Source organism: Macrobrachium nipponense, chromosome 32 (assembly GCF_015104395.2).
Source record: "Macrobrachium nipponense isolate FS-2020 chromosome 32, ASM1510439v2, whole genome shotgun sequence".
NCBI lineage: Eukaryota > Metazoa > Arthropoda > Malacostraca > Decapoda > Palaemonidae > Macrobrachium > Macrobrachium nipponense.
Window position 1 is genome coordinate 60,075,775 of NC_061094.1, and position 22,216 is coordinate 60,097,990.

The 22,216-nt window shown below is 36.7% G+C and overlaps 1 protein-coding gene across 1 annotated transcript in view; it reads left to right on the forward strand.

Annotated features, from left to right (window-relative positions):
• The window catches only part of LOC135207522 (poly(rC)-binding protein 2-like), an 84,304-nt gene that overhangs the window by 45,927 nt on the left and 16,161 nt on the right, over window positions 1-22,216 (forward strand). The window contains 7 exon segments of the mRNA XM_064239346.1: window positions 5,356-5,472; window positions 9,838-10,098; window positions 10,216-10,638; window positions 13,473-13,569; window positions 17,852-17,990; window positions 18,183-18,317; window positions 20,458-22,214. Coding sequence (XP_064095416.1) covers window positions 5,356-5,472; window positions 9,838-10,098; window positions 10,216-10,638; window positions 13,473-13,569; window positions 17,852-17,990; window positions 18,183-18,317; window positions 20,458-20,791 — 1,506 coding nt within the window. The 3' untranslated portion in view covers window positions 20,792-22,214.

Genomic DNA, 22,216 nt, shown 5'->3' on the forward strand with positions numbered 1-22,216 from the left:
CGCTCAGTATGTTTTTCTGTTTTAAGAGATTCATAAATTTTTAAAATGTTCTACATTCTGATGTTGATGTTCATTGAATTTTTAAATATGCGTAATTTTTTTATGAATTATGCAGTGCGTAGTTTTAATGTTCGTGTGTTTATCTTTAATTATAGCCTTGAGAATGCGACTATGAGTCGTGAAACGTCGGCGAAATAAATGTACCTGAGTACGATGCCTTTCCCTATGGTTCCCTGATGAGATGTACATAGAGCGGCAGCTCCGTCTTCTAAGGATATATATATATATATATATATATAATATATATATATATATATATATATATATATATATATATATATATATATATATATATACACGTTTGAATAACCTTGTCACTTTCACTACAAACAAACAAAGAAACTCGATTTTCCATGATTGGATTCGAACCACACACAGTAACTTAAGCTCAACCCACTCGTACAAAGAACGATGTCCATGAATACCTCCAGGCTACGTATTGGAAACAAGTGTATCCATAGAGGTTTGGTATATCGTACAATCAAGAGGTCAGTGATCAGTTATCCTAACAATTTTAACAATGCGGTTCCGGAAGATCGGTGATATTACCCTCTTGGATATGACGAGGCATAGTTGTGGGAATCGTTTCCAATAAGTTGCTGCGTAGCTTAAAGAAAATCATTCAATACTTTTACTTCTTCTTCTTCTTCTTCTTCTTTATGAAGCCTTCGACCCTGCATACTAGTTTGAACTTCAGAAGCTCAAAGTGCATTGTACTTTTACCTTAAGGTAGTTCTCCTTGTATTTAAATATTTTATATTTTTCTTCAATTTATTAATTTTTTGTTTATCTTTTTGAATAACTGATCTCTCCTTCTTGTATTTTCTGCTACTTTGTGTCACTACTTTGAAATGAACACCATAATGTTTTTTGGAAGCTTGTATTTCAAGTCAGTGGCCCTTTTGGTGGGTTTGTTCCATATGAATAGGTTTCATATTCTGACTTGATTAATGATAATGATAACAGCAATAATAATAATAAGACAAGAGACCGTACAAGTAAAATATCTCATTATATGTATCTGACAAAAGATGATACTCGCAGGCGGCATTTCAATTTAAAAGCAGTGGGCGAATTCTTGCACCAAAACGATTTGACTGTTGATTCAAGGACCTCCTTCCCCCACCCGTATCCCTATCCCGAATCCCCCCCCCCTCTCTCTCTCTCTCTCCCTCTCTCTCTCTCTCTCTCTCTCTCTCTCTCTCTCTCTCTCTTCTATTCCATCTATGTGATCCCATTACGCGCCGAGGAAAAAGTGGAACGCATCAGGCGCGCGCGCGCGCATATATATATGTATATTTATACATACATTGGCGGACATTTCGCTCTCGTCCGCTCCGTTGCTTCACAGTTTCATCATCTTGTGTGTTTGCCGAGGGTAATGGGAAATTGCTGAGCTCTTTCTGGTCTACAGTCGACGCAAAATGGATATTAAAAGTGACCCCCTGGGGCGAGGTTGTTGAATATGTCGGTGGGTATGCGCGCTTGGCAGGGGGGCGCCGTCAGGGGGTTGGGAAGCGAGGGGTAAAAGGGGGGTCCCATATGTGGTATGTTGGAGAATAAATGATGGAAAGGAAATAAATTGTCGCCTTTTTAATGTAGAAATTTCTCCTTAAAACCATAGAATTAAATCTAAAATCTAAAATCGTATTTATATGTTTTTACGCATCATAATCTTTAGAGATTGATATTGGGTTGTCTCATTTCTCCTACTTGATTATCTTGTTTCTTGTGATGTAAATCAGTATTGTTAAACTTTTACTAGTTTATTCGTTCAATTCCCTGTCATTGGAATAATGTAAAAGAACCAAAAGGAAAAATAAAATTGTTTAAAAAATTTCAGAAGCATTTTCGCATTGTATATATATATACACTGAGACCATTACTTAAGGTTATTTGCAACGTCTCTTCGGCCCCTAGCTGCGACCCTTTTCATTCCTTTTACTATACCTCCGTTCATATTCTTTCTCTTTCATATTACTTTCCACCCGCTCCTAAGAACCGTTTCAACATTATTCCCAACGATGAATGACCCCATTGGTGCTAGCGATTGACCTTTGGCTTAAGTTTAATCCAATTCTAATTCCGCGTTGGGTATATATAGGCCGCTTATTTGTCAGCATAAGTTCCTCGGTGGTCCGAAGTTCGATTCTCGGGTCGGGCAACGGGGAATCAGAGGAATTTATTTCTGGTGATAGAAATTCATTTCTCGATATAATGTGGTTCGGATCCCACAATAAACTGTAGGTCCCGTCGCTAGGTGACCAATTGGTTCCTATATAGCCACGTAAAAATATCTAATCCTTCGGGCCAGGCCTAGGAGAGAGCTGTTTATCAGCTCAGTGGTCTGGTAAAACTAAGATATACTTAACTTATTAGTAAGCATGTATACGTACGAATGTTTGTATGTATGTGGTATGCGTGTTGTGGGTTCATACATACGGAAATCACTCGCTCTTGTGCAGGAAGCGTCACACACGGCCACGTTCCGTTTTAAACCTTAAAATTTGATTTTGGCGATGACGCTTAATCCACTTACAGAACACTTGTAAGGTATTTAGAAACTACGCCTGAGACACGCGGGTTTCTCAGTGTGGAAATTTAAACACAGCCGGAAAATTCCAGGCTCTCGGGAATTATTTAACGTGATTCTCACTACTGAAGCTCGCTGGAATTGACGAGTTTCGTTGAGGAAAATTAAAAGAAGTTTAAATTCAGGTCTAGTGATTGATTAATTGACTTGATTGACAGGGAACTAATGAATATTGAAAAGTGGATGTGATTCCATTTTTTAAAAAATGAAATGACAAACCTATTTTATAAGAAATAAGGGCTGTTATTGAATATGAAATTCTGGTTAGCACAGGGAATATTGTGGCTTCATTCTGATCGTTACTTAAAGAAAATAGGTCGTAATTCCATTTAATATTTGCGTGAAAAGACACACGTGCACCAATGTAGTATATGCATACGTACGTGAGGACTGCTATAGAATCATATATATAATATATATATATATATATATATATATATATATATATATATATATATATGTGTGTGTGTGTGTGTGTGTGTGTGTGTGTGTGTGTGTGTGTGTATATATAATTATGTATTATATATATATATATATATATATATATATATATATATATATATATATATAATACATAATTATACACACACACACATCATATATATATATATATATATATATATATATATATATATATATATATATATATAATATATATATATATATATATATATATATATATATATATATGTATATATATATATATAGGTAAGTGATATTGTGATGGTGCACAATTTGAAATGGAGAAACCTTGGAAGTGTCGGGTCTCTTTGGTCACTTTTGCGTTTCGTTCTGTGTATTCCGCTGGGTGTATCCAAACGGAATATTTATTTGTGTATTGTTGTTGCTTTTAATGTATTCTGACGGTAAATGACGATTTGTATTTGGAAACCACAAAAAACATTTTTTTTATTTATCATTCCACGTGTAAAATATTTTTGCACCTATAACTTGAGGTATTGTTCGGTAACCTTTTCGCCATAGTATATACGTATGTGTATATATATATATATATATATATATATATAATATATATATATATATATATATATATGTGTGTGTGTGTTTGTGTGTGCGTGTAAGTCTGTGTGTGTGTGTATATATATATATATATATATATATATATATATATATATATATATATATATATATATATATATATATATATATATATATAGAATTATATAGTACTACCGTGACATTTTTTTATTTACAAACATTAAACTGAAAATAACATTTAAATGTCCAGTGCGCTCTTCCTATATTTGTATGTGTCTGTGTTTGTGTTTGAGAGAGAGAGAGAGAGAGAGAGAGGAGTTTGTGTGTGTGTGTGTGCGTGTAATAGAATAAATTGTCAGGCATATACCGCTAATATAATATTTATTTATATATATATAAACAGCGAAATATGTAAAAGAAAATGAAAATAACGGCAATTTGTAAGTAAACATTAATGTTTATATCAAACTTAAAAACCATTACCATTAATAACACTCAAAAGAAACCACATTTCTAGAAGCTATTATTACCGGTCACCCATCTATGATCTGACCGGACCCAACTTGATGTAACTTTGTTGGTCGAATGACTGACCAGCTGCAACGTAGCGAACATGCCACCGCCGTCAGCAGTAAAAATACGGACTTAGCTTGTTACTGCTTCGTAATGCGATAATCGATAATCATAGGTCAGCAGCAAAACTGTTGTGTGGTGTGTGTGTATGATATACTATATATATACTATATCTATATATATATATATATATATATATATATACTATATATTTACTTATTTATGTGTACTTGTAGTTTTATTGAAGAATTTTTATCACACTACTTCCGTTATCGGTTATATTAATTATAAGAATTACTTTGAAGCATCAAATTGATGCAAATTATCTTGAATTAGATTTTATTAAGAATAGGATATTATGAAAGTCAGTAAGTAAAATCCCTTTTATGTCCATTATGATTTTTTAAAGTTATCTTGTAATTGGTATACCTGTCGGATATATTAAATACATCTGTTTTTTGTTTTCTTGTTCATATCAATATGATTTTACTTCATGTTCGTAAATCGAAATGTTTAACAGTTCATTACAGAAAATGCGAAATAATATTGAGTTACTGTATTACAGTGTTATAGTTATTGTCATTAGCAGTAAAATTTCTTTTACCTAATGTTGCAGCTTTTCACATTTTTTATTTACCAAAGTATAGCTTTATTTTTACCTCGTCGCCACTATTCCTTGTAAGGCTCTAAAATTATCTAAATACTTTATAGTAAGGTTACATTGAGTTCTACTAAACAACAGAATCACTGATGTTAAAAATTTTACTATGACTCGCGCATGTACTCATATCTTTTGATTGACGAAAGTCTTCTTTTTCTGGCATCGCATTTTATTCCTGGTCAGGCTGTAAAAATTATTTAAATGCCTTTATTTAAAGATGGTACGAATTTTGTCAAGCAACAAAATCACTGATATTTAAAGATGGTACGAATTTTGTCAAGCAACAAAATCACTGATAACCAAATTTTATTTCGATTGACCAAAGTGCTGCTTTTTCTGGCATCACATTTTATTCCTGGTCCGGCTGCAAAACGATCTTCTTAACTGTAACTACCTTTATTTAAGGACGCATTGGTATTTAAGGACACACTGACTGATAACTGTATCTTTTTTTCTTTTTCTTTGGCAGAGCGGCGCTAAGATCAACATCAGCGATGGATCTTGCCCAGAGAGAATCGTCACAGTCACAGGCAGTACTGACTCCATCTTCACAGCCTTCAAGCTCATCTGTGCCAAATTCGAAGAGGTGGGTCCCGGAACTATGCTTGCGCATATGTTTCCACATTTGATGTAACCTATTTTCCGTGCGTCAACTCTTTCCCTGTGTATGTGTATGTGTATGCGTCTGTGTTGGTGAGTTGAGTGATTTGCATTTTTGCAAGTCTTCTAGTTAGTTCGTCTTAGTTCTACAATGACAGGAAATCAAGTCGAAATCTTTGTTTTCATTTGCTAAATTCAGATGAACCAGTTCCTAATGAGTTATTTTGTTTAGGCAATCATAATAATGTGACGATAAGCGTCTCCTTTTTTGCTACAAATGGCTTAGTTATTATAAAATTACCGGGAAATTCTAGAACTCGGATGGTAAAACTCTACGGTAATATTGCGACTAATTTCACTTCCTCAGTTCTGTAGGGCAATTTTTCAAACTATTTTATCCAGTTTATTTAAATCAAAGCCTCAGATCTCGGTTCTTAATTATTATTTTTGTTTAATATTTGGAACCAAAGCTCCCTTCTCATTTTTATGAACGGAACCTGGATTCATTTCAGTATTTCTGACTCGAGACTCGAGATCTCGAAATCTCGGTTTTCATTCTTTATTTTTATATTCGAAGCCACATATCCACTTTTTTTCCCCTTCTTTTTACTCGAATTCCCTCATTTTTCCTCTCCTCATTCCATACTCATCTTATCTCCCCGAAGCGTCTTTCTTTCATTCTATTATTTTTTTTTTTAGTCTAGTGTGAGCAAAGAAAAAAGCCTAGCTCAGTCGGCAACTTATTATTAATTGATGGAGTGCAAACACAGTGTTCCGACTCTGCTGCGGGCCCTTACCGCTCTCTCTCTCTCTCTCTCTCTCTCTCTCTCTCTCTCTCTCTCTCTCTCTCTCTCTCAGAGTTTTCACTTAGAATTGATGTTCTAGAAAACGTAGTCGTTCAAGTATTTTTTTTTAAATAGATTTCTTCATTCAAACTCTGCTCATAGTTTCTTGTTATTCTGCTAACTGTAGCTAAATTAATATAATGCTATAGCATTAGCATAAGAAGGGATGCTTAACGTATTTAACATAAATCGTAGTAAAAACTAGATTTTTCTATGTTAGACTGGCAGAGGTCTATTTATCTGTTTAAACTATGAAAACTGGTTGAAGTACTTTAAACTATGAAAACTGGTTAAAGTACTTTAAACTATGAAAACTGGTTTAAGTACTTTAAACTATGAAAACTGGTTTAAGTATTTTAAACTATGAAAACTGGTTTAAGTACTTTAAACTATTAAAACTAGTTTGAGTACAGTGTCTTAAAAGAACATTTCTTTCCCTGTATACTACCATTTAAACGGATTTTATTTTTTATTCAGCAGCAACTTAGATAATAGTTCGTACACTAAGTACAAGTCTTGTCACTTAAAAAAATAAAAATAAAGAAATAAAAAAAGAGAGAGAGAATTCCTTGTAGAAGGCAAAAGAGAAATATGTCTGTGTTTGTCTTCCAGTGAGGTTAAGCCTGGCGTCTACTGGTTAGGTCTCAACATTATTTATGAATGCTCCCTAAACACAAGTGTGCTAGTGCTAGCTCTCTCTCTCTCTCTCTCTCTCTCTCTCTCTCTCTCTCTCTCTCTCTCTCTCTGCAGGGCCTACAACCCAAAACCTTAAGCCGCGTTCTCATCCATTTGCGTTTGAACTAAGAGGGGGTGGGTGGGTGGGTGGGTGGGGGGTTTCTATTGGAGTTGGATGTTGGGGAGGTGGGGTTGAGGAAGGGGTTGGGGAAGGGGGTGGTAGAAAGGATTTCGCGTCTAGTCTCTAAAGAGCTTCAAGCAGAATATTGTGTGCCGACTTTTGTGGTTCTTGACGGAGAAGAAGAAGAAGAAGAAGACGAAGAAGAAAAAAACAGAGAAGCCAAAAGTTGATGATGTTTCTTTTCCCCCCCTTTCCTCCTCCTCCTCCTCCTCCTCCTCTTTTTTTCTCCCCCCTCCTCCCCCGCCCATGAATTTTAAATCCCAGGAAACAAACAAGGAGTTTGTGTGTGTGTGTGTAATTTCGAGGTACTCGTCTGTAGCTCGCCTTCTGCCATGTTTACCTTCGCTCTCGCTCGATGAATGAGTCCTGCTAGCTTTATTGTGTGTCCTGGGTTTATCTTATTGCAGAGGGCTGGCCGACCTCTCTCTCTCTCTCTCTCTCTCTCTCTCTCTTTTTCTGCCTACACCACGTCTGTCTGTTGAGAGAGAGAGAGAGAGAGAGAGAGAGAGAGAGAGAGTGCTCCTTTTATTCCCACCATCTCTTATCTCCCTCCACACGCCTCCTTATTAATTTGGCTCTTACTCTTTCGTTGGTTCACGTTGCAATGTTCTGTTTGGCTGCTGGTTCTTATCGGCCAAGGTTTGCATTCTTCAGTAACAGTTACATTTACCTTCAAATGTAACTGTTACATTTGACTTCAAATTTCTTTGGTTGCATTTGACTCCAAATTTCTTCGGTGACACATCATGATTGGGGCTACATTATAGTATGCAATTTATAAGCAAAATTTAATTATTTTTAAAGTTTGGTTAACTTTTCAGTGCGTACAATTCCTCCAGATTGACAGTATTGATAAATATATATGTGCATGTTATTCCCACATATCAGGACTTAACCACACATGCATATACTCTATAAGTGTGTGAGTGTTGTTATCATGTACCAACACTTGAAACTCACTCGTATACAGCATATACAGGCCGTTACGAGCACACGTACATACTCCCTCTGTACATTTCCAAGGTTCTGGCTTTCTGTAAGTTAGGAAACACGTCGCCTCTGATGAATAAAACCTCAAGTGGCGATGTTCAGCTTCGTTGCAGACTCTCTTCCCTAAAGGTCAGGCTGGATGTTGGGCCTAAAGGTAGAGAGGAGTCTGTAAACGCAGTCGTCCTTTGGGTGTGCTTGTCCAACTCCATACAGTATCTTTCTTTCGCTGGTCTCTTTTAGAATAATAATTTGCTTCAAGAAAACAATTTTAAAGATTCGGCGTTGTTTTCCAAAAAAAAAAAATAATAATAAATAAATAAATAACAAATTTTTGGGATTAGAAAAGTTCAGCTAAAGATGAAGATATGGAGAAAGACTATATAAGTACATACATACAAGAAGTCAAGAAGGATGTCAGAAGAATGGCACTTCAAGGCAATTAAGTGATACCCATTTTCAACCTTTATGAGCATGGCATCTACAGCATTGCCAGAAGGGCATTCAAATTGAATGAAAGATCTAAGTATTCAACATTGTGACATCATGGCACTTCAACAACAATAAGGATGATTAACAACACTGTAAATCAAGTAACGACAGTAACTCAAAAGGCACAAGGCACTTCAACAACAATAAGGATGATTAACAACACTGTAAATCATGTAACGACAGTAACTCAAAAGGCACAAGGCACTGTGAAGTGATACCACTTCCAGACAAAAATAAAGATTCTTGGTCTATAGCTCAACTGGTATTCCTCTGACAGTTGCCAGTGAGAGCAGATTTTTTTCATGGGAGAAGCAAATAGAATATTAACAGACTTCCAGTGCATATTTTTGTGTCCATAACTTACATCTTAGCTAGACCCGTGGCTGTGCTTGGAACACAAAAGGCCAAAGAAGAGTGAAATGATATGCGTTGGCAAGATTTATAAACAATTTAATGGATAAAGTTTGGTCATTTTCCATACCAGGTCTTTGACCTTTATAAGAAAAGGTCATCAAGTGGTTCTTTCCGCTTAGAGACAGAGCCCTAGTTTAGAGGTGGTGAAGCATCTGGGACATCAAACATTCAAGGCTTAGGTAAACAGGCTCAACATCCTTATGTACAGAAATGAGGTTAGCTGGAATGTTGTGAATGTTAATAGGCCATTTTCTTTTCTGTTCTGTATTTGTGAATGAGTTATTTCCAAAATATTCATTTAAGTTAGAAGGGTTTTAACAGGGTCATCTAGTTAAGAAATTAATATGCTTAGTTATAATTGTTCATGAAGGATTGTATGGTTATCATTACTTCATAGTGGGTACTGGCAACAGTGTGTCTTTCATGGTGAGCTGTAAGCATTAGCAAAGATACTATCCATTGTCCATGTACTGCATCCCCATGTGCGTTGCTTTCTTCCTTTTGCTCTTCATTCACTTTAAAATGGCCTTCCCACCTATTTGTCCAATATCTTTAATGTTGCTTTACTCCAATTTTCATCCTGTATAGAACAAATGCTGTGATTATGACTCAAGCCCTCTATAGTTATAGTTACCACTCCCTTGAGAAACTGAATCCATATACTGAATTAGCAATACTATTGTTATTTGTAAATCTGTTATCTACATAACTGGGTAAGTTATAGTTATCTTATATTAACAATGTCCCTTTTTTTCAGTTCTTGGGGCAAATGTATCAGAACAATGGCAGTGGACAGCGTCCACCCATTACCTTACGGTTGATTGTCCCCGCATCCCAATGTGGTTCACTCATTGGCAAGGCTGGCTCAAAAATAAAAGAAATCCGTGAAGTAACAGGAGCATCCATTCAAGTTGCATCAGAAATGCTTCCCAATTCAACAGAACGTGCAGTCACTGTCTCTGGCACATCAGATGCTATTACTCAGTGCATTTACAATATTTGCTGTGTAATGCTTGAGGTTAGTTTATTTGTTCCCCTATTTTTATGAAGAATTTGTTGTTTTCAAAATAATTAGCAGATGACCACAAACCAGTAAGACATTTTCTGTTGTTTGAATTTTATGTTTCTTTTTCAGTCCCCTCCCAAAGGCGCCACGATCCCTTACCGCCCCAAACCCCAGGTCGCCGGTGGGCCGGTGATCCTTGCCGGCGGCCAGGCCTATACTATCCAGGGTAATTACGCTGTTCCCTCGGCGCCCGATGTAAGTACCGTTCCCTTTGTTCCCCCACCACCACCTGGGGGGCCCCACGGCCCCTTCATGGCGGCCCCCCTCAGTCCCCTCCTGGCCCCATGTCCCGTCTCCACGGCGCCCTCCCCAGGCCCCCCACACCATGGCGCCATCATGACGCCTGCAGGCCACCATCCGTGTCCTGCAGGGCACATGCAGATCTCAACCCCGGGCCATCCGCCGGGCCATCCCCCAGGTCACCCACCTGAACACATGAAGAACGGCCATATCGGTATTATGCAACAACCACAACTCCATCACCTGCAGGATGTAAGTCACGCCGCCGTGTCCCGCCCGAGTGCCCGTGTGACCCATGCCCAGTTGGACCCTCTCCGTGACTCCTCGCCGCCCATCCGACCCAACCCGACCCGGATGTGTTCCGAATCCAACCTGATTAGTGTTGCCTAGTGTGCTTCCTGACCATTACCTGCATGAAGCGCCCATCTAACCTGGCCCTGACCCTTGGCCTTGCCTCGTAACTTAGTATAGTATCCGCCCTAGTCACCTGCCTGCCATCCTGCATGTATGTGGCTATTCGTGTAGTTTAACAGTAAAACTTAGATATAATCGGTATAGCGTTACTCATAAAATTGTAAGTGATTCCGTGGCATGGGACTAGATGTTGAGGCAGGGTGCAGGTACCTGGTGGTGCAGGTACAGAGGGGCGCAGCAGGTCCTGCTGGTGGGTCGTGGGGCGCGGGACTCTTCCTGCTATGATCATGATGCCTCTCTTCAGGTCCCTTTGCGGCGTCATTACTGACCCTCACCTCTCAAAAAATAAAGGGTCCCCTACACCCACCCTCAAAGACCCCTTCATCTCTCCTTAATCCATTCCTTTTTGTACAGTTTTTTTTTTTTTTATTTACTATTATGCTTCGCTGCTAATTCTATAAGGTAATCATTGTAGTTAAATGTAGGGTATGATATGTATGAAAAGACCAACACACAACAGTTACCTAGTTGGTTTGGCTATGAAGTGTACTGTATGTTATAAAGACAGGCAAAGTCATAACCTTAGTGTGCTTCTACTCAGGCTTTCATTTCATTTCTTTAATGTGACTTAAATGTAGTAGGAATACCTGCAGTTTATCACCACAAGTTGGTCAGATATATTGGGTAACATGAATAAGTGTGGCCTTGTGACTTACCTTTGGTGTGACAAACAAGCTCTAGCCTCTCCTGAATCCCCTGCTTGTCGCTTGCTTCTCCCAACTCATCATTCCAGTATTGCCCTCTTGCATGTTGATCTTAGCCTTTTTATTTTAGTGTCCCCAACCCTACATTTTTTCACAAGAGACTAGACTCAGAATTTAAATGTAGGAAATATTTTTATGTAGAAAAAACTTTTATTCTCAGGGTCTCTTACTATGTACAGTTTTTCGGTCTGTAACAAATTGTCAGTAAAAAGAAGCAATGTTTTATGTATGTATATTGCTACATAGAAGGGTTGTAGGAAAATTTTTGTAGTAAATGTTTTCAGCGTAGAAAATAAGAGCAGTACAATACTGCTCATAGTTGTGTGTAGGAGGAAAAAGTCTTAAGTGCAATAGAGTAGTGAAAAATCAATCAAAGGTAATACAGTTGTGAATGTAATGAAAGTTCACTGAAAGTACTATAATAATTATGAAAAAAAAGAACTGAGTGAATTTAATACATGAACTGATACTGTATACCTTTTAAAACTGAAAATGTATAGTACCTATGTATTACTAAAACAGTACAAAGCTTACTGGAAACAGAAATTTTTATACTTACCATAGAAGTAGTGTATATTGTGTTTGCAATTTTTATCTTTTCTTTAGTTCCTGTCTTAGAATATTATTCTATATGCTAGTCTTTCTTGAAGCATGAAAAATGATAGTAAAAATATGTACTATACTTTTATTTTTGTCAAATTATGATTATTAATGAAGCACTGTGTGCAGTGTAAGAGTTTCATTAATCCAAGAGGTTTTAAACTGGATGAACTATAAGGACTAGCTAAGTGTGCTTATTATAAAGTAAATATAAATTTTATGCAAAATTAATGTAATATATTCTATATTAAACCAAAATTATCCAGTTATAAGTAGTGCTTGCATTTAGAATTCTATATATTTTTCTTGTACTAAATAATTTGAATATAGTGTAGACCTGGATTGTACAAAGTTAGACCTTTTGCATGGCAGGTGTAATGCATTCACTTCACTCAGTCAATGGAGGGAATGTGTTTGACAGGAAGTTTTACCATGAAATGCAGCATAGGGTTTACATCTTGGCACTATCACAAAGAAAAACACAAATACAAGTGATTTGATTGCAGCAAAAAGAAAAAACATTTCTGTACTCTATATTTAGTGTCCTACCCTTTTGTTCCCCACCATCAACCAAAACCCCCTTGCTTCCTCCTTGCAAACTAACAACACTGTATGTTGTCAGTGCTTTCTTCCTGATACCTACCAGGCCATTAGAATAATGTGGGAGCATGTCCTATGGCAGGTGGATATCAGGAGGACCCTATTCCCTACTCTGCCCTCGATATACCTCCCGTCCTTCCTTTACTGCCGCTACAACGACCATCAGGTGGAGATTCAACTCACTACTGTACTATGGAAAGAACTTGGAAAGAAGATTTCTTCAAAACATTGAAGAGGAAGTGTGGCCCGCGCCCCAAGCACCCAATCAGTAGTGGCTGCGTTTTCTATCTTTCTCTATTTCTGTCATCTGTCTCTTTCACTCACTGTCCCGCCCGGCCCATGCCGCATACTCCACCAACCTGGAGGGGCCCCCCAGAGGTGGCTTGGGGATTATATACTTGTTAATTTAAGGAATTTTATTATATTAGTTTTACTGTAGCTGTTTCACTGTTACCAAAATAAGAAGTATATCAAAAAAATACATTCCATTAAGAATGGCTTCTAAACTTCAAAATTAGTTTCCATTTGAAAATAGAGTAACTGTTTGTAGTGGTGTGTAATCCCATTTTTATCATTTGATGAAAAGATGATATTGTCATTTGAGTTGGTTATATTGTGCCTCTTCTTTTAGATGTAAATTTTGACTATAACTGGAGGTCAAAGGATAAGCAGCACTGGTTTAATACCCCAATTTTATTCTATATGCAGGTGTCAAAATTGGGCAACTCTCCACTAGCAGGGCTGCTGGGTCTAGGTAACCTTGCTGGCGGCGGCGGCATGAATCCCTCCGGTAACACAGCTGATGGTATATTTCTTTTTACTTGAAATATAAGATAGATCATTTAATATTTTTCAAGTTAGCAGAGACAGTTATAAAACCAAGACCCTAGAAAGTGATCCCTGCTGCTTGTTTCAATAGGTTTGTGACTAAGTCATCAGTCCAAGAGCTGTTCCATGTTCAACTTTCATGCCTGGAATTTCTTCAGCATTTTAGCTGTCACGGTCTCTTAAGAGGAGTTTCAGATACAGTTATTGTAATCGTTTTTTAAACATAAAGTATTACCTCGTGGTTTACCATCACTAACTTACAATTACAAAATCTAATTATGTAGCTGCTCTGAGTCACTGGTGTTTCAGCTAATAATGCTGAAGAAAGGTTTAAATCTATCAGTCTACATTAACACCTACTCCTGCAGATGGCATGGCTTTCAGAAGATACGCCCAGGTACCATCATCATCATTCTCTTCAGTATACTATGTGGTTTTTATCAATTTTTGAAATCTCCAATCCTACCTTTTTTACATATATTTATTCTGGTTCCTTTCCTATCAAGCTATTACTGTATATTAAGACCTAAATTTCATCACAGGTGTTATACCTACATTGTATGGGATTCATAAATTGATTGATGGATATTTAGTCAAGTAATGTACTTTGCTTTAACTTTAATACCATCATGCAATCCTTATACAGTAACCAGTTATTTAAAAATTTATCATGTTTATGTTATTATGTATACTAATCATTTTGGAATTCACTGGTAAATTTAGGCTGAAAAGGAAGTGCCATGATAGAATATAACATTGTTTGAAATGGCTCAGTGATTTTAAGTAGTATAAGAATGAAATAGTTCAGTGATGTCAAGTATAAGAAAAAATGAAACAAGAAATATGATCTCCATTATTTTCGTATGAAATTATTCAGTACACTCACTCACAATCCCATAAAGCATAAGTAAACAGGAAACTGTACTGTGGAAGCCTTATTGAAAATAATTAGCATGAAAGAAATTTCAAAAGCAGTGTACATACAGGCACATACAATAACTATGAATGCTTCATATATACATATACTCAAAGTACTTTAGATAAATTGGGATTATTGTAGGTGTTGTAATATCTTACTTCTAAATGTAAATACTATTCTCTTGGATACTTTGAATGACTGCATCTAATGCAGATTTCCCCTTTGAGTTGGGAATTATGTAACTAATACACTAGTGGGATTCTCATGAATGTTTTGATTTCATAACAGAAAATGGGTTAATTATATGAAAGTTGCTTTTATTACTTGCATATGTTCATTGTTGCTATCAGTGCTCCCCAGAGATAATCACTGCAGCAAGGTTTAATATTTAAACCTGCTTTACAATATGGATAAGACTAAATTGTTTATGCTAAACTCCTAAATCAGCATTTCATTGCAGAAACAGGATGCATCACATTCATTTTTTAGTATAAACAGATTTCACAATCATCAAGTGTACCTGAAACTTGAATTTAATCAAAATCTAGATGTTCTAGTTGTAGCCCTAATTTCATTTCAACTCTAAGACTTTTTTCATTAAATTTATGTTAACATAATTAACTGGGCTTAAAGCAACGAACAACTGGAGCTCTATGATGTAACAAGTACTCCTGCTTATAATATAAAAATGTTATAAAGGAATACGTGGCTGGTTTATCAGAAAGATGTATTTCAGCAAACAGTTGGAGACATGTGAGCTGGAAATTAATTTGTGCTTAGAAGTGATAGTCCATCCATTTGTAACTTCAGTTTGATTCCTTCCTTCTGCTTCCATGGCATTAGCAGTTCTCTCTTTCTGTAATTAAAAATAGCTATGCTAAACTATTTATATAAATACCTGTTAAACTGTAGTGCTAACATTCTCCCTTACGCACTTCATGATTTGCAACTAGTAATGGTAGTTACAAACATAAGCTGAATCTCAGCAGATTCAGTTTTAAATAAGAAAATTTTGACCTTGTTACTCTCCTTGAAGAACGTACATTTACTTTGATCATGTGCTATTCGTAATGTACATCCCCTTTACAACTGTAATCATAAAGAACTTACTTGAGAAAAAATCTCAATTGAATTCAGAAAAAAATTACTATTTAACTTGAACTGTCTAAAATCTTCAACTTCTTTCATAACTGCCAGAATATTTGTCACCTTTTACATGCAGGGAAAATTAGGAAAAGATGCATTATGCAATAAAGGTAATATATGTACCATAATCTGTGATTAACAATGCTGAAACCTTTGTTGTTCACTACCAGTAAAAAGTTATTTCACAAGACATTTTCCAGTAATTTTTTAGTGCAGTTTCACATATATGCACAAGAATATTTATGGATATTAACTTTTGTATACTCCTAAGAATGAAACGGATCATTTACTTTTTATTCAGCTGAGCGTAATGTTAAAAGAATGTTTAAACAAATTTAGGGGTACCTTTAGCTTCAAAAAATTGTTGAACAAACACTTTGCTGTTAAACAATCAAATTGCTATACCTAATAGTTTAACAGTAACTTTCCTATACTTTTAGTTTGCACAAACTTCTGCACAGTATATAACATAGGCACAGTCTATATTATGATTCAGAATTTTACAATTATAAATTACAAAGTATAAATTGCTTTAGTTAACGATATATATATCTTGAATTTTTCTTGTAGCCATGCACTATATTTTTGTACTACAATGAAAACATGAAAACAGTCAATGCTTAAAAAAAAATTGCAATGCAAAAATATTAATAAAAGGGTTGAGGAGACATAATTGATTTTTATGTACATGGATATGCACCTACTGTTTTCTTTTCCTTTTACATATTCAGTGTTTTGGGCTGAAGGAACTACAGAAATGTATTTGTGACCCTGGAGTGAAAAAAAATATTATTTGTTGCATTGTAGTTAAGGTTTTAAAAATATTTTAAAAATTCCAAAATCTGAATGGATCAAGAGTAGTTTTAGGCGTAATTTAAATGATAAAAGCTATTAAATGAAGTCTTTATGCAATAGATAAAGTAAAAGGTAAACCAACTTTCAAAGATACCAGCCTAAGTATGAGTTTGTTAGAAATTAAGAATTTAGCCCAGCATTTTTCCATACTGATTTATTAAATAAGATAGGAATGACGACATTGTATTTCTTATTTTAATATATGATAATTAAGTACGTACTACCGTTAAGGGCCAGGTAAGGAAATTATGGCTTCAATAAATTCCCAAATCAGCTTTTAGGGTAACAGTTATGTGGTGACCATAAAGAAATTTTCATTTATGAAATCCACAAAATGTTACTAAAATATAACTTCTTATCAGAACTGCTAAAATTGATCATGTCTTTGCAACATTGATCGCACTGAATATACAGTATAAGCTTTATCTTTGTAATTAGATCGAGCATAGCACCTTTCATATGGTATATTTAGCACACTTGGTCAGGCTACCACCAGAAATACTTCCCTTCAATTTGGTGAGTTTTTTTTTTTTTTTGTATTGCGATAGTGTAATGTTGCACATCTTACAGTTATTTTTGCATGTTCTGATTTTTTGTAGTACATATAGATTATTTAATTTAAAAGTTAGCATCTTGAGATCTTGTTCAAGGAAGCATTTCCATTGTTTTCTTAGAATAAGATTTAGGTTTGAATCATTAAGTTTTTCATGTTAGCACTGTATTATGATATTATTTCATGTGATATATAATACAGTGTTATACTTTATTGCATTGTTATCTAGCAACTATGTAAGACTTAGATCAGTACTGTACTATACTTTCACAAGTTATTTGCCCCATTCCTTATTAATAAATATGCAAGTTCATTTGCCAAGTATACCTCAGGATTTCTGTAAAAGTAGTCAATGAAAAAACCATAGAATTTGGAATATAAGATATAATTTCATCTCTTGTCATGCAAATATGCATCAGGTTAATATAAATTTAAATCATGAGTTACTAACTTAGCAAGATCAGAATATGTCCTAGCTACATTATAGTACCCACTGTTTATACCCTCAGAGTGAAGTGTAGATGGTAAATAAATGTAGTGTAAATTACATTAAGTGTTGATAGAGGTAGGACCTTCCATATTATAAAACTTATCCTTCGTTACAAAATGAAGAGTAGGATTGGAGAGGATATTAAGAATGATGAAGGGGAGAAAATTTAAGGAATATTTGTAAGCCACTTTTGCCACTGAGGAGCTGGTGTTTCAAATGACAGATAGATGAAACTAGTTCATGTGGTGTGTGTGCATATATGAAGAAACTAATCTGTTTTTTATAATGTACAACAGCTCTGGCAGCACTAGCAGGATCTCAGTTAAGGTCTCCCGCTGGCTCTGGACCAGGAACACAAACTCATGAGATGACAGTACCTAATGAACTCATAGGCTGCATCATTGGCAAGGGTGGTACCAAGATTGCTGAAATCAGGTAAGTTGACTGCGTACCTTTATGTTCTCTACTGGGAATCAGAATGAGATGAACACTGCTATACATGTGTATGAAAAGCTAGTATAACTTGTTCACCTTTCACATGATTCAAGGACAGTAATAAAAACCATCCAAATTAGAATGTTTCATGAACTTGGTATTTGAAATTTATGACATACTTTAAATTTGCAGGCAAATAACTGGTGCCATGATTACTATTAGTAAATATGATGATGGTTCAGAAGAAGCCAGTAAGCAAGACCGAACAATAAGCATCAAGGGGAATGCAGATCAGGTGGCTCTTGCGCAATATCTCATCAACACCAGGTAATCCTTAGCCCTCCGTCCCTGCGTCATTCCATTCACCCAAAATATTTTCTTGCCTGACTTAACTCAGTCTATGTAACACTTATCCAAAAAATTAGGCTGACTTAAAATACTATGAGGAAGGTTGTGGTTTACAGAAGTTTTATTTTTCAGTTATTGAAATTGTGTTTGATTGAGTTTTCTGTTTACAGTTAGTAATATTCATCTATATTTTTGCCTACCATTACTGAATTTGCCCACCATTACTGAATATGCCTACCAATACTGAAAATATTTAAGGCACAACCTTCCACTGGTAGTTGTGTTGACGCGTGTAAGTTCAATTCTTCAGCATTATGAGGCACAACCACATACAGGAATAAAGGTACGTAACTCATGTGATTACAAACTTGAGCAGAGGAGAAGTCCTCCTGCACAATCCTTCTTCAAGACCTTATTCAAATCCTCTTAGTATTCCTTACCTAGGCAAGCAGCTTCAGGTTTATTTAGAATCTTTTACATTTTTTCTTTTTTTTTTTTTCTTAAAAAAACGGCCAAGTGCAGTTCCATTCTTGTCTGGTAAGTCATCCTTTGTCCTTAACCTGTATTCCTCGAAAGTCCTCACCTTTATATGGTGGACACTACTACCAACTTCACACATTGATACAGTACATTTGCATTTCTCCTTGGGAATATGGTGTCTTGTAATATTAAATTTTTTCTTCTATTGCAACTTGCATTTGTAATTAAGGTTGGGTTTTTCCTGTTTGGGAATATTTTTTTTACTTTTTGCAATAACAATGTGTGAGGAATCATGGCATGTGTTACACCAGTGCCCGCTCCCAGCTACAGTAGAGTGACTGGAGTAATTGGGTACGTGCCACTCTTTCTCTACCGGAGGTGGTCTAGCCTCAATCCTCTTTGGTAAGTTTTATTTCCACTCCTGCCCATTTCCTGGGCTTCCCTGATTCTGGCTGCCAGTTGACAATTTCCTTTCGTGTATCCTTAAAGCAGCATGTTCCTCCTACATTTATAAGTGCCATCTGGGCACCCTTCTCATTATTCCTCCCAACTTCCCAGGTGATTGGAGTCTTAATCCCGAGATTGCTGTTACCTTGTGTACTTTTTCCATTAATGACCTCCACATCATACCATCTTTTACAGTTATTGACATTAACCTAAAGCCTGGTGTCCCCATCTAGGGGGAGAAAAGATAAAGTTGGTGTGATGTGACAGCTTATTTGAAGTAGATTTGCTTGTGCTCATATCCTGCCCATTTCAGTTCTTCCAATGTAGCCTATAGGTTTAAATATTTTAAATCTATTTTGCACTTATTATACCTATAACTAAGCTTATGTTTTGTAATGTTATTCTTGAAGTTCTGTATTTCTTGCTTATTCTGGTCTAGACTGTTTAGTTAACAATAAATTCTGCTTTTCACTCCTTACTTTACAGCTCTGAATGTAACACTAATTTTGGACACATTTTTTTTATTTCATATTTTATTAAATATTTGCAATTTTCCAACATAGCAGAATATAGCACAATTACCCAAAAACATGATTATCCTAGTCTATGTATTCAGAGATCTTGAAAGCTTTTTCTCATTCTTTCATATCCAGTTCAAACCTGATGTGTCAACTATCCTTTTTGTTGGGCGTCACATTGTCAGGTTGTGCTCAATTGTCTTGTTATTGCTTCACACCAACTTGCTTCTTCTACATATTGTAGTAGCGTCCACAACCTGTCAGATGACGTCCTATCCATTATTCCAGTTTCCAAATTATAATCCAGTAATCCAGTGTGAAGCCTCGTACATCCATCAGCTGATAATGTGGCCAATTTTATCCTTATCCTTTTGGGCCCGCCGAGCACCACCTCCCACAGTCTGCTAAACCTATGCTTCCCTCATTCACATGAACAACTCACTCTTTAAACATATTAGAATATAAAGTGATATGAATCAAATTTCATTTGAGTGTATTATGCTCTATCCACATTACTGTGAGCCTGTTATAGCATTTCATTTGTCAATATTTGTTGATCATTAGTGAGTGTAAATGTGATACTGAGGCAGGTGTTAAGTATTGGGGGCTTGTAGGAAGGTGGTGATCTGGCGTAGTGTGCCTGTCATAACGTTGCGGCCCCTTGTCTCCCCCAGCATGGAACTGCACAAGGCGCAGCTTGAAGTAAGTAAGGGCGGGTCGGGGTCGACCGGGTCGGGAGGGCTGAGCCCCAGTGCCATCCCCCTGGCCCAACTGCTCAAGAACCCGCAAGCCCTGAGCGCCTTGTCCTCCCTGACCGGCCTACAGGGTCTGTCTTCCCTCACCTCCCTGCTCGCCCCAGACTCCTCCCATGGCCTGGCCGGTTTTGCGGCTGCCCAGAGGCACAACAAGGCCTACCAACCCAAGCTCCGCGCCCCAGCCTCCGCCCACCAGCCCACTAATGGCACTCCCAAGTCTGAGAACAAGCGCAGCAAGTTCGCACCTTACTAGACCTCATCCTCTCCCACGGGGCCCCGGTCCTCTCCGGACGCAGAGCGTCCTCATCCTCTACTCCTGATGAACCCCGTGGTGCCCCCCACCATCATCCATGGGGCTTTAAAAATAAAAAATATTCCTGTGTGTAGGCTTGCCTCTGTTCTGCCAGTCAAGTACCTTCGGACATATCATCACTACCTGCTAATGGTGTGTTTTCATGGTACTATCATGTCATGTTGTAGGGCTGGGGTATGTCTTACATTTCAGATTTGAATAGGCCATACTACTTGCTCCATATCACCAGTTATAGAATCAGGGGTAGTATAGTCTTCAGCAGGTATAATTCTACAACTGAGAACTGTGGTATATGTGTTGCAAGTAGTATTTATTTGTCAGATGGTCACTATCAATAGGTCAGCAGCTGCTTGTTATACAAGGTGGTCTTTGTTGGCCGAGTCCAGCCCAAGACAACCTGCCACCTCTCAACTAAACATATCAGTTAGGACAATTGATTATTGTTTTCTTGTTTTTATACAGTAATTGCATCAAGCAGAGGAACTGAAAGCATATTGCATTGTCACAACATTAATAGTTTTCTTGTAAACGTCGTGCATGGTAATGTCAGTATTGGTTCATCTGGTGACAGTCTCAGAAATGTGTAATTAATGCAAATGTGTTAATTTAAAAAAGTAACCTGATTGTAAATATGACTATTTAGGGTATGGTCAGTGACCGACCATTCAGGTGCCCAAGAGTGAAAGCAGTGCAGGTTATAGGAAACTGGGCACTGTGACCAGATCACCGCCTCTCAATATTTTTAGCATTGCAGCGCTGAGCACGTGTGCCGTAGTTGCTCGGTTTAGTCATTTTAGGATGGCATTAATATTACATAATTAATGTATTAAGTACAGTAATTGAAAAGTATGTGGGTACAAAACTCATATTTTTTTTTCTCATATTGTATGGATTGTACAGTTTTTCTATAAGTTACTTGTCTCCTTAGAAGTACAGTAGTACTGGTGTTCAATCGTAAGCTCAACATGTGAATGTTATCTTCCACTAGATATTAAACAATTGTAAAGTTTGAGGAAGATTAAGCCTTTCATTACATCCTATCCTGACCTACCCCGTGGTGATCCCTACAACCTTCCTACAACCACCACCACACCACCACCACTATTGCGGTGCTGCCTGCCGCCTCAACATTTCCTGGCTGGTTAGATGGCACCCTTCTGCAACAAAGTCATTTTAACAATTAAGCCCCCCCACAAAATTTAGTAAATGGACAAGGATTTTTTCTTATAGTAAAAGTGTGTTGTAGAAGGGAGTCACAAGATGTAACCTAAAACTGATGTAATACTAGGGGACACATTTGTGCGGCTGAAAACAAGGCACACAATGATCATCACTGCGAGATCTCCACTTCAAATACAATTAGGT